At 35.4% G+C, this 14,077-nt stretch overlaps 1 protein-coding gene across 3 annotated transcripts in view; it reads left to right on the top strand.

Moving 5' to 3' along the window:
* The window catches only part of alpk1 (alpha-kinase 1), a 50,806-nt gene extending 41,170 nt beyond the window's left edge, over positions 1-9,636 (top strand). For all 3 annotated transcript variants that reach the window (XM_059030761.1, XM_059030776.1, XM_059030769.1), the window contains 4 exons: positions 505-652; positions 1,021-1,183; positions 9,021-9,207; positions 9,301-9,636. In XM_059030761.1, coding sequence (XP_058886744.1) covers positions 505-652; positions 1,021-1,183; positions 9,021-9,207; positions 9,301-9,482 — 680 coding nt within the window. In that variant the 3' untranslated portion in view covers positions 9,483-9,636. The remainder of the gene's footprint in view (positions 1-504; positions 653-1,020; positions 1,184-9,020; positions 9,208-9,300) is intronic.
* The last annotated feature ends 4,441 nt before the right edge of the window (positions 9,637-14,077 follow it).

Below are 14,077 nucleotides of genomic sequence, written 5' to 3' on the forward strand. Positions count from 1 at the left end.
AAACATTTTGTATGTCTACAGTAAAGCAATTGGATATGTTTTGATAATGTTGCATAACATTGAACTTCAATAACATTGATTAAGCTTATTGACACTATGGACTACTTTAGTGATATATACAATGGTAGATCTACATTTTGCCCTACAGTAATCCTGATTTTCTACCAGGGGTGATTTATTGACCCCCTTATTAGCACCACTTAATACAAAAATGGTGGAAAGAAGTTAAAGATACAGCGGGTTGAGTATTACTGCAGTGTTAATTTAAATATACCCTTAAATCTTTGTTCCAAGAAGTTAGTCAGCCTGCTGTGAATGATAGTGCTCTCTCTAATTTGCATATGAAAATGTAATATCTGATTTTGCAATTCATTTTCACAGTGTAACTAAATTTAATTTTAGCCACTAAATCTGCGTCCATTGCCTATAGTATGATAGCCATTGCATTGTTATTTGGATCTTGCTACCACATGTTTTATAGGTATTTTTTTCTCTTGTTTTCAGCTGCGATTCTTTTAAAATACTCAAAGATATCAGGATTGTGGACAGCCCAGGAAACAGAAGTGTACATTGGTGCCTCTCTGGGGCAGAAAGGAAAACAGAGGAGTGTTTTTTGGGTACAATTTTTGCATCAAGAGGAAACGCTTGGCAGGTATGGATTCTTTTCACACAGCTTAAAAAGTGGTCATTAATTTGGCCTTATAAAGGCCATTCATCTAATAAATAAACAGTACATGGTATGAAATACGACAGTGAGGGGGTTATTTTCAAAGATTGTTCAAAATAAAAAAAAAAAACATTTCGTACATCATTACTTAACAGAGAAAAACATAACACATGTTTAATAAATGTAAAAGAACCCCCTATGTGAGTTAGAAGTAGTAGTACGACTTCTGATCTGAAAGTGGTTCACATTTTTTAGAATTGTGATGTGAAATGTTAAAATTGGTATTTACATGTGAGAGATACGCTTTCAGATTTAGTAGTTTTCATAATGGTGGCATCCTTTTTTCTTTTTAGATATGTTGGTAAAGAGTACCAATCTGCCAAAGAGGTGTTTTACCACCTAAATGATGTAGAGAGGCAAATGACGGCACAGTACTATGTGACAGAGTTCAACAAGCGGCTGTATGAGAAGCAGATTTCAACACAGATCTACTTTGTCCCATCAGAAGTTCTGCTGGTAGGGCAAATTATTTATTAAATTACTTGAAAATGTGTATTTTACTTTTTGTTTTATTAAAAAATGGTTAAAGTTTACTAAATGAGTGTCCTTAATCTGGAATAATAAGTATAGGGAGCTTGTGTTTGAATCAAAACATTGGAGGTATTTATAGGTTTTTGACGGCATGACAACCACTTGTTATTGTTTATATTCAAATCCATGATTTATTCTTCCATGATGTAATGGTGTTCTATATATTGTGACATCATTTTTTTTCTTCTATCTTTAAATCTGTATTAATTCTAATTAACATTAGTTTATATAAACTTATATTTATATTATAATGCAATGCTGGCTCAGAGGATCAGCCTTGATTTGGCCTAGCCAGCGCATCAGCATGTACAATTTTTCAGTGAATTTTGTTTATTTATTTATTTATTTATTTAAATGTTATATATTTATCGGAGTTAATTAGTTCATTCTTTTCTGTTGAGTCCCACTGGCATAATCATGTTCAGTCTATTTATTCATTTACTTTCTTTTATTCTTCTATATGTCGCGTTGTCTAATTTTAGCTGTTCTAATACTACAAACTTTACATTTATGTCATGTCCTTGACTGGTGAAGTGCTGTACTATTGGTTCATTATTTTTTTTTATTTCTAATTAATGAAAGGTGGTTCTGAATTCATGTTGTTCCAGTCTCTCCAACATATTTTATTTCATCACATTTTTCACAGGATATTCCATAAACAACATTGCTATTTTTACAATAGGTATTAGTTTTTAGTGGATATGTGTTGCTCTTATGTTTAAATATATTTTTACTTTTGTCCATGTACAGTACTGTGCAAAAGTTTTAGGCAGGTGTGAAAAAATGCTGTAAAGTAATAATGCTTTCAAAAATAGACATGTTAATAGATTATATTTATCAATTAACTAAATGCAAAGTGAGTGAACAGAACAAAAATCTAAATCAAATCCATATTTGGTGTGACCACCCTTTGCCTTCAAAACAGCATCAATTCTTCTAGGTACACTTGCGCAAAGTCAGGGATTTTGTAGGCATATAGTCAGGTGTATGATTAAACAATTATACCAAACAGGTGCTAATGATCATCAATTCAATATGTAGGTTGAAACACAATCATTAACTGAAACAGAAACAGCTGTGTAGGAGGAATAAAACTGGGTGAGGAACAGCCAAACTCAGCTAACAAGGTGAGGTTGCTGAAGACAGTTTACTGTCAAAAGTCATACACCATGGCAAGACTGAGCACAGCAACAAGACACAAGGTAGTTATACTGCATCAGCAAGGTCTCTCCCAGGCAGAAATTTCAAGGCAGACAGGGGTTTCCAGATGTGCTGTCCAAGCTCTTTTGAAGAAGCACAAAGAAACGGGCAACGTTGAGAACCGTAGACGCAGTGGTCGGCCAAGGAAACTTACTGCAGCAGATGAAAGACACATCATGCTTAGTTCCCTTCGCAATCGGAAGATGTCCAGCAGTGCCATCAGCTCAGAATTGGCAGAAAACAGTGGGGCCCTGGTACACCCATCTACTGTCCGGAGAAGTCATGGAAGACTTGCGGCCAAAAAACCATACCTCCGACGTGGAAACAAGGCCAAGCGACTCAACTATGCACGAAAACACAGGAACTGGGGTGCAGAAAAATGGCAGCAGGTTGCTCTGGACTGATGAGTCAAAATTTGAAATATTTGGCTGTAGCAGAAGGCAGTTTGTTCGCCGAAGGGCTGGAGAGCGGTACACGAATGAGTGTCTGCAGGCAACAGTGAAGCATGGTGGAGGTTCCTTGCAAGTTTGGGGCTGCATTTCTGCAAATGGAGTTGGGGATTTGGTCAGAATTAATGGTCTCCTCAATGCTGAGAAGTACAGGCAGATACTTATCCATCATGCAATACCATCAGGGAGGCATCTAATTGGCCCCAAATTTATTCTGCAGCATGACAACGACCCCAAACATACAGCGAAAGTCATTAAGAACTATCTTCAGCGTAAAGAAGAAAAAGGAGTCCTGGAAGTGATGGTATGGCCCCCACAGAGCCCTGATCTCAACATCATCGAGTCTGTCTGGGATTACATGAAGAGAGAGAAGCAACTGAGGCTGCCTAAATCCACAGAAGAACTGTGGTTAGTTCTCCAAGATGTTTGCCGAGTTCCTTCAAAAACTGTGTGCAAGTGTACCTAGAAGAATTGATGCTGTTTTGAAGGCAAAGGGTGGTCACACCAAATATTGATTTGATGTAGATTTTTCTTCTGTTCACTCACTTTGCATTTAGTTAATTGATAAATATAAACTATTAACATGTCTATTTTTGAAAGCATTCTTACTTTATAGCATTTTTTCACACCTGCCTAAAACTTTTGCACAGTACTGTATTTACACACTTTACATGTACTAGTGCAAGTATTTGTAGAACGTGTTCTGTCAATTATTTTACTGTGACCTGTGAACTAAAATATCACCTAAATTAGCTTCTCTTTTGAATGCTACAACTGGGGCCTTTAGAAATACTTTTTTCAATGTTTCTGAATTATGTAGAATCCGCAAGTGTTTCCAAACTATCTTAGAAATATTAGGCAAAAGTTTAGAGTAAGTCGTTACTAATAGAACTCTTTTGACCTTTTTATCTCTATTTTTATAATCTAGTAGATCATCTCTTTTTAGTTTATCCACTTTTCTTAACTCCGTCTCTATAATTCTTTCTTTGTATCCGCTTTTTTAAAGATTTGTTTTTAATACATTTCTTTGTTTTACATAGTCACTTTCTTTTGAACATATTCTTCAGATTCTTATTCCTAGACCCTTTGGGATTGCCCTTTTAGTGTGTATCGGATGTGCAGAGGACATGTGTAAATACTGGTGCATGTCAGTAGGTTTACAGAAGAGGTCAGTCTCAATTGAACCTTCTTCAAGTTTTACTATGGTATCTAAAAATTATATTTCTTTTCTTGTCCATCGCAGGTCCACCTTAATATTACCGTGTATTTGATTTGCCATTTTATGAAACTGGAAAAGAGATTCTTCTCCATGTGTCCAAACCCCAAAAATATACTCTACAAAACAAATGTATTCTAAAGGTACTCTTTCCGATTTTATATATATATATATATATATATATATATATATATATAAAAACACTGTATATACACTACCGGTCAAAAGTTTTAGAACACCTCAATTTTTCCAGTTTTTATTGAAATTTACTCAGTTTAATGTCTCAATGTACTCTGAAATTAAAGCATAGAACAAATAAACAATTGGAGATTAAAAAAAGAAATCATGGAATCGTTTTGTTTAACGAAATTTAATCTAAATTTTGGACTCATCAAAGTAGACACCTTTTGCAGATATAACAGCCGAACACACTTGTGGCATTCTTTCTACAATGGAAATCAAATATTGTTCGGAAAGTTCTTCCCAACACTGTTGCAGAAGTTCCCACAAATGTGTTGCACTTGTAGGTTGCTTTGCTTTCACCCTTCTGTCCAGTCCACCCAAACCAGCTCGATGGGGTTTAAGTCTGGAGACCTGTGCTGGCCATTCCATGATTTGAAGCCTACCGTCTTGTTCTTTTCTTCTAAGGTAGTTCTGACATAGCCTGAAGGTATGTTTTGGGTCATTATCTTGCTGTAGGATGAACCCATGACCAACTAGGCGTATACCAGAGGGTATTGCATGGCACTGCAAAATGCTGTGGTAGCAGTTTTGGTTCAGGGTGCCACTCACTCTGTGCAAGTCGCCGACTCTGGATCCAGCAAAAGAGCCCCAGACCATCACGCTTCCTCCTCCATGTTTGACAGTTGGTGTCACACACTGAGGAACCATCCTTTCGCCTACTCGACGGCATACAAAAAACCCTGCGTGATGAACCGAAGATTTCAAATTTTGATTCACCGGTCCATAAGACCTTCTTCCAGTCTTCAGTAGTCCACTGGTGGTGCCTCATGGCCCAGGCAAGCCTCTTTTTCTTATTTTGCCATCTTAGCAATGGCTTTCTTACTGCCACTCGACCTGTCAAACCTGCAGCTCAAAGTCTTCTCTTCACAGTTGAAACTGAGACTTGCTTACTTCAACCAGTGTTAAGCTGTGCTTGAAGCTGTTGTCCTGTGAGCCACCTATCACGCAAGCTGTTGACTCTCAGAAACTTGTCTTCTGATTCTGTTGTGGCTTTGGGTCTGCCAGACCTCTTCCTGTTAGAGTTTCCTCCAGTCTCTAAGTGCCTTTTGATGGTGTAGGAAACTGTACTCACTGACACCTTGGCTTTCTTTGCAATTTCTCTAAAGGAAAGACCTACACTTTTAAGGGTAGGGTTAATGGTCTGTCTTCCTTTGTTAATTGCCTTTTTCTCGCCATTATGAGAGCAATATACTACTTCCTGCAGTACAATACTGTCCAAATAATGCTTAAGATGGTGTAGTAACACAGTCTGTTCCAACACTGCTTTTATACAGACATGGGTTTGTAAGTAATCAACAAAAGTTGGGACACCTGTAGGAATTGTTAGCATCAACTTTCAAGGCTTAATTTACTTCCATTGCTGCAGAACAGCTGTAAGTTGTTAACCCATTACTTGTTCCCTGAAAAAGGCCTTTTTGTATAACTCTGAAATGTACATTATTTTTCAGTTTTTGGTACCCTAAACTTTTTTTTTTAACCTCTGGCAGTTTACCGCTTACCTTTGTACCATTTCAGGTTATTCACTGGACTTGAACTGAACATAAGAACATAAGAACATAAGAAAGTTTACAAACGAGAGGAGGCCATTCAGCCCATCTTGCTCGTTTGGTTGTTAGTAGCTTATTGATCCCAGAATCTCATCAAACAGCTTCTTGAAGGATCCCAGGGTGTCAGCTTCAACAATATTACTGGGGAGTTGGTTCCAGACCCTCACAATTCTCTGTGTAAAAAAGTGCCTCCTGTTTTCTGTTCTGAATGCCCCTTTATCTAATCTCCATTTGTGACCCCTGGTCCTTGTTTCTTTTTTCAGGTCAAAGTAGTCCCCTGGGTTGACATTGTCTATACCTTTTAGGATTTTGAATGTTTGAATCAGCTCGCCGCGTAGTCTTCTTTGTTCAAGACTGAATAGATTCAATTCTTTTAGCCTGTCTGCATAAGACATGCCTTTTAAACCCAGGATAATTCTGGTTGCTCTTCTTTGCACTCTTTCTAGAGCAGCAATATCCTTTTTGTAACGAGGTGACCAGAACTGAACACAATATTCTAGGTGAGGTCTTACTAATGCATTGTAGAGTTTTAACATTACTTCCCTTGATTTAAATTCAACACTTCTCACAATATATCCGAGCATCTTGTTAGCGTTTTTTATAGCTTCCCCACATTGTCTAGATGAAGACATTTATGAGTCAAAATAAACTCCAAGGTCTTTTTCATAGTTCCCTTCTTCAATTTCACTATCTCCCATATGATATTTATAATGCACATTTTTATTGCAATACTTTACACTTTTCTCTATTAAGTTTCATTTGCCATGTGTCTGCCCAATTCTGAATGTTGTCTAGATCATTGCTTAAATTTCAATAAAAACTGGAAAAATGGGGGTGTTCTAAAACTTTTGACCGGTAGTGTGTGTGTGTGTGTATATATATATATATATATTATTAGGGCTGTCACTCGATTAAACATGTTGATCGGTTAATTTATGGGCATTAGTTGATTAATCGGTAGATTAATCCGTGCATATTTTTAATAAAGGTAACAATTTTATAGCGGCTGTCCTGCATAGTAATACTAAAAAATCAATAGAATCTAAAAAAAATAAGCCCAATGGGAATTTGGTCTTTTTAAAAGCATTCTTCTTATTATTTTTATTTTAGTAAATGTAACACATTTTCACAGAACAATCATCCTTTAAGGCTACTGTCAGTCACATACCTGAAAACACAGCTGACATCTGTACTGAACAACAGACAGTTCCAGCAGTATAATTTTTTTCAACTGACAGCTACCAGTACACCATGAATACCTTTCATAATTTGAATGTTAGAAGTGACGAGAATATCTCTTCCCTTCCTGTGTTAGTTTGGATATCTGTGGTGTATACCTCCCTTTTTTAGTAATCAAATTTCTCTGAAAAAGTTCTTCTTGAAAATTGTTGTCTGATTAAATTTATTTTTTAATTTGTAAAAAGCAATTTTAAATATTACAGTACTTCGAAGTTCTCAATATTATTCTCAGTAACAGTCTCTATAATATTAGCAATGTCGCACAAAATTCAGCTATTCTTAGGCCAGACACCCTAGCATATTTATGTCCCACCTCTGCTCACTAATGATTGGACAGCTGCAAAACAAGGGGCAGATCTTTAACTTTCCCATTGGTTAAACTCACAAGACCTTCAACTGAAACAGAGAATACCTTCAACGGTGTATGTCCTGCCTCTGCTCGCTCATGATTGGACACCTGCATAACAAGGGGCAGATCTTTGACTCTCCCATTGGTTAAACCTACTCAAGACTGTCAGCTGTTTATATCAAGACTGTCAGCTGTTTAATCGGTCCATTTTAATCTGTTAATCGGATATATATTGTGAGAGTGTAGTCCTGGGAAGTAAAGGACTACACCTCCCAGAAGAACACAGGCTGAAAATCTGTAATTGTTTAATTGTTTTATTAGTGATTATCCCCTGCACCTGGCTATCATTGTAAATTAGAGCCAGGTGCAGGGTATTTAAAGAAAGCAGCCAGTTAGGTAGCAGGAAGGTAGGTGCCCTGCTACCGAGCAGTCACAGACAGATTTTGGGTGTACTCTGATATATTTTGTTAAACTGTGTGTTTTGTTTTTGTGGTGTGGGGAAACAGCTTATCCGTCCCACTTTGTAGTCAGAGATGTTCCTGGAAGTTTAGTTAGCGCTCCGGAGGAGCTAGGTGTTTGTTTTGTTTATTTTGATTTTGTGTTTGAATAAAAAGTGCGCAACTGCGCTAAAACCCGTAAAAGTTCCTGTGTTGGGTCAAGTTTTTAAAGGGGCAAAAGAACCCGAGCCGCAAGGCTCGTTTACAATATACAGGTATGTATATATATATATATATATATATATATATATATATATATATATATGCAAACCAAACAACCAAACAAAGATACACAAATATGAATTTTACATCTAGTGCTCAGTGCAGTCAATAATTATGCTCAAAATTGCCCAGCAGGACCTAGAAATAAACTGCACAGACAAGCCTTTAACAGTTAATATAAAGTATGTAGACTCAAAGATGGATTTCGTTATACAATGCTATTATCTGTTTGTGGGATTTTAACTAAATAAAATATAGAGGTCTGCTTAAAAACATCAGGTAACAGCAATCCGATACATGACAGGAATTCTGTATATCTACATGCACACATTTATAATATGATTTGGATTGCTTATTAAACTCTAGTGATTGTTTTATGGCACAACACTGAACGACAAATTTGGGTGTGCAGCTTGTTACTCCAATTGCAGACTAGTACTCCATGTAAAGTTACAGAACAATAGATCATTCATTGTTGCTTAACTGGACCAACAACAACAAAAAAAGTGTATACACTAGCTTACTTATACTGTCATCTAATCTACCTGAAATGTAGTGTCAAAAAAGTGACAATGGGTTGGACTTCAGAAGCACATCAGAAAAACAACTAACTTTCAACACAAATTAACATTTATTTCTAGAGCCATACTGAAGACTGTTGTTATAAAAAAAAAAGTTGCATGCACATTTTGAGTGTTTTTTGTCAACAGATACAGAGATTAACTATTTTAGGGTCATTTTCATTCAAGATTTTACAAAATGGAAATTGTTGACCACCATACTTTTCTGCTTTTCCCTAGATTATGGAAGACAGTGTCATTAAGGGTTGTATAAGCGTGGAACCATATATGCTTGGAGAGTTTGTGAAACTAACAAACAACACAAAAACAGTGATGAGAAACTACAAAGCAACAGAGTATGGGCTGGCCTTTGGGCATTTTACTTATGAGTTTTCCGGTCACAAAGAGGTTGTGGTTGATCTGCAAGGTAAGACATTAGTTCATCAGTAGTGTAGTTTGGTTTCTATGCATGTAAAATTCAATGCATTGATAGTATGGAACTTGTTTGTTTTCTCCCTAGGCTGGATAACTGGAAATGGGAAAGGACTCATCTACCTCACAGACCCTCAGATTCATTCCCTCAGTCAAACAGAATCATCAAATTTTGGCCAGAAAGGCATTGACTACTTTCTAAAAGATCAGCATGGGGTGAAATGCAATGATATCTGTAGCAAGCTCTCGTTTGAAAGGCTTCCGGGGTGAAAAACACTTTAAAGCTGTTAAAGCAGGCAGGCGGTCAGAATCAAGGTTTTATAAGAGCATCTGGTTACAGTAAGGGGGCAATCGGGTTCTTTGCGCTGTTTTAAAAATTAGTTCCTTAATGAGAAATAAATAAAGTTGTTTTACACCAATTACAGATTATGTATTCCAGTGTAGTGTATTCTTATTTCAGAAGAAACCAAGGTTTTAAAGAATATTTGTCTTGTAAAAAAAAGATGGGTTCTTGTGAAAGTAAGTATATGTCATTACTGTATTTAAATTAAATTGGAATTGTAGTTTAATATATTTACTGAAGGTTTCATACTAACTTAGATTGAGTTCTTGAGGTGTATTCAACTGATCTAAACAGTGGCAGATCAAAATACCATCATAATTGAAAACATTAAAGGAAGGGGACTCTGGATTTCTATACTGTTGATATTTCTGAAATTACATTTATTTATTTAGCACTGAAACATGTATAATATTAAACAGAATAGGTCATATGCAGGTTACAATTATGGTCTTGGGCACTCATATGATTCCTTTTCAGTATGAATTTACTTTGAAATTAATGACAGGTGTTCTTTTTAAGTACAAGGATTTTTGATGGAAATCTTCATTAACCCTGGTGAATATTTATTATATTATATTATTGGAATATAATTTGTTATGCTATTGCATATACTTTCCTATTTCATTTAAATGGTACTAAATTAGTGGATATTATCATCATAGTATGACTCGCTTGAGCAATTTGTATTTACTTGTATTTTCCTTATTTCTGTAAATTAATTGTTTGGGAGAAATGGCAGACTTTAAATAAATATTTTTTAACTGAATAACATTTTTTTAGGGATGAGTCGCAGAAAACCAAAAAGCAGCCACGTGAATCCTTCTCAACTTATTTTTGTTCTTATCACAGTGAATATGGATTCTGTTTTGCATAATATGTAGCCACAATTGTCAAATTTATACCATATGTATTTTGTATTTTAACTACAATGGGCTTGAGTTAATATCCTTACCTCAGAAAAGCTGTCTTGGCTACCATTCATACCAAAAGCCTATTTATATCTAACCTTCAAATTAAAAAAATCCAAAATGTCATTCAGAATACTTTTTTGGAATTAAAGGATTTAATGGTCATAGGGATTTTAAACTCTTTGTGAGATTATTCTTATTATGAATTGTTCAGAAGATCCAGACGCCATACTTTAAGACAGGACAATAAAGTAGCCCTTAAGCACAGCCACTAAAACACCCCATTGCTCCTCATGAAGTGTATAACTATAGCACTACTATACTTTGCAGCTGCATGGAATGAGATGTATTCAGAAATCTATGATTAGTGTGAAATCCATTCCAGAGAGTTGCTTGCAGCGACTTGACTGTTCCATTTCTGCCAGGTGAACTGAAATGAACCATCAGTTTCAGGCTCAATCCCATTGCACACTCTGTCTATCATCCCAGGGTATATTTACAATCTTAACAATTTGCACCCTCGTGAAGCACGCACGTGACACTACCTCGGTTTTGGCTTTCAAATACAAACAGTGCAGAGAAAATCCTTTATCTCATTGTTGCTAACATGGTTTCATGGGCAGCTCTTCTGCGAATAATAAAACAATCTGCTGTTATGTCTTTGTGTTCTATTCAGACGTGACAGTTTCTGTTTGTTCCTTAAAGAAAATTACGTAATATTGGATGTAAGCACTTAATGCCATCATTTACACAGCTACTTCCAATACAAACCATGGCTGTGCTAAATAATATGTTAGTAAAATAAATTATTCGTAACTTAGGAAGCAGCACATTTAATATTTCAGCAAGGCACCTTATATAAAGTATAGCCACACTGCATTATATATATATATATATATATATATATATATATATATATATATATATATATATATATATATATATATATATATAGTGGTTATACTAGTTTTTATACAAAATTACAAAATGTCTGCATTAAGTTTTACTACCTTTTGCTTTCTTGCTGATGAGCTTTATTGTATTGGCCTTTGCTCACCCTTGAAACTTGACGGATGAATGGTGTGACAGACTATTCAATTCACACTAAAAAATAGTAAATGCAATTTCCTCACAAATATCTTTAAGCAAAATCATATGTTTTAGTATATAAATACTTCATTTTTAATTTTTTGTCAAATGGCAAATTTTTCAGCTAGATTTCAACTGACTCTCCTTTTCTAGAATGTCTGTTGTCTACACTACAAAGTGATTCTATGCATTTTTAGTTTTTTGTATATTTGAAGGTTTTGTTTTGCTGACTTGCTTTACAGCCCCTGTTAGATGCTGTGTGTTGTTGCCTGCAGCCTCTCCTACAGGGAGAGGTTGACGTCACAGTAGCCCCAGCTGAGAATAGTCTCTAGTAGCTGACTATAGTCACTTCTGTCAGCTGGTCCTGTTTTCCCATGAACCCGTCTTGGTGGTTGTTCACTGTCAGTGACCCTGCAGGGGGAGGTTGTCAGTAGTCAGGTCCTTCATAGACCTGTCACTGCCAGTTGGGACTGAGGCACATCCAAACGCAACTCTTTGTAAGCAAACTCCCAGCCTTCTTCTAGTGAAACTAGCAATATCATTTCAGTCTCGCCATCTGTCTTGGACTGTTCTGTTTATTGTCTACCATACTGCATTCAACAATGCAGTCCTTGAAAATATTCACGAGCACTCCAGTAGTTTACGAAAGAGAACTCAAAACAGTATACCAATATTTATAATGCCTATTTTATTTAATTTTTTTGTGTATAAAACACTGAAACATCAATCTTTCTGTAAAAATAATTTTTGCTGAAAAGGCACAAAAATTAAATGTTATAAAGTTTGAGATAAATATTTAAATAATATATGGGTCAGAATATGTCTCAACTTGGTTTGGGGCAATGCGTGCATTACAAATCCAAGACCCTATATTACTGTGACCCATATATTGTGTGTGGGTGTATGTATATGTATATGTATATATATATATATATATATATATATATATATATATATATAGATATATATATATATATAATTAGGGATGCACCGAATCCAAGTTTTGGGATTCGGCCAAATCTTTTGAGATGGATTCGGTATTCGGCCAAATCCCAAAGCTTCGATTCGAACCAAATTCGAATACTGAACCAAATAAGGAATCTACAAAAACTGTCAAGAAAATTGAAGGAAACTGTTGATTGAAAAACAGACTGGCAGCTACTTAAGAGACGCGCACAAGCTATAGTTTTGAGCCTTTTATTTAATAGTATTTTTATTACCAAATGGAAACATATCCCTGAATAAGATTTCAGTTTGAAACTTACACAATTTACCGCTAGCCCCCTCCCCCCACAACAGAAACGTCAAAATACAGAACCGTTTACTTTACCTTTACAAGAAAGGATAGCTGCATCTTTGCCTTATGGGTCAAAAATGTGTGCTGTTAGTACATGTTTCAAATAAATTACTATGTGTAGTACTGCGATACACTACACGTTCTATTTTGTTAACTACACATACTATTTTTACTACAACTACAAATTTGGGCCAATCAGTTTAGAAATTAAATAAGAGCCAATGAATTTAAAGAAAATAGTAAGTGTACTAAATGATCCAATGAAAAGTTGTTTTCCATGCTCTTCCAAAAGTGATCAGGGAGTCTAAGCCTTTGAATATTTTTAAAAGTCATCTCAAAACATACTTTTTTAATGTGCCTATCCAATTGTTTAATTTATGTTTGTACAATGTTTTTTAAATGCCTTTACTTTTCCTGTAGTATGTTTTTTTTTTTTGTATTATTATTTCTGTCACCGTAAAACTTCCATTAATCGCGGGTCTTTTGTAAACGGCGAGTTATGAATAATAATACAATGTGCGTTACACTGGATGTGGTCTTTTTAGTGGATTCTATTGTTTTTATTAACAGTGGTAGATGCAATTCAGTTTTTCAATGCAGATTTTTTCTTCTGCTTGTTCATTTTCTAATGTTTTGCATATCCTTGTTTACTTTTGCTTTATACTTTGGGGGTGTACAAATGGCATTGTTATAAAATAAAACTGTAACTTAATACCCACTGACACAACCTTTTAACGATGTTGCTGGAATGTTGCAATTTAGTTCTGTTAATGCTATAAGGTTGTATCATGTTAGTGGCTTCTCCATGATTGCATGAAGTATTTGAAGATGTTAGTGATGTTACATAATAAAATAATCTCAAATATCATAAAGAAACGCCCCCGGCGCAATACAAAATAAAATAATAATAATAATAATAATAATAATAGATTGTGATGAACCTTACTATTTACAATATGCCTTATTTTAAAAGGATGTCTTCTTGTCTAAATGATATTGGCTACTGTGCCAATTACGTTGTGCATAATTAAGAAGCAATTACATGCGAATACGTTGTCATGACAAGCCACTAATGTAAAATGGCTACCCACCAACGTAGGAAATACGTAGCTTGTGGCCTTCCATATTGCCTAACCCTCTATTTTCTTTAATGACGTTTCAACCTGTGTCACCTGATCTGACAGCTATGAAGAAACAATTACCGTGATGAGTGACCTGAATCTTCCTG

Source organism: Acipenser ruthenus, chromosome 1, assembly GCF_902713425.1.
Source record: "Acipenser ruthenus chromosome 1, fAciRut3.2 maternal haplotype, whole genome shotgun sequence".
NCBI classification, from domain to species: domain Eukaryota; kingdom Metazoa; phylum Chordata; class Actinopteri; order Acipenseriformes; family Acipenseridae; genus Acipenser; species Acipenser ruthenus.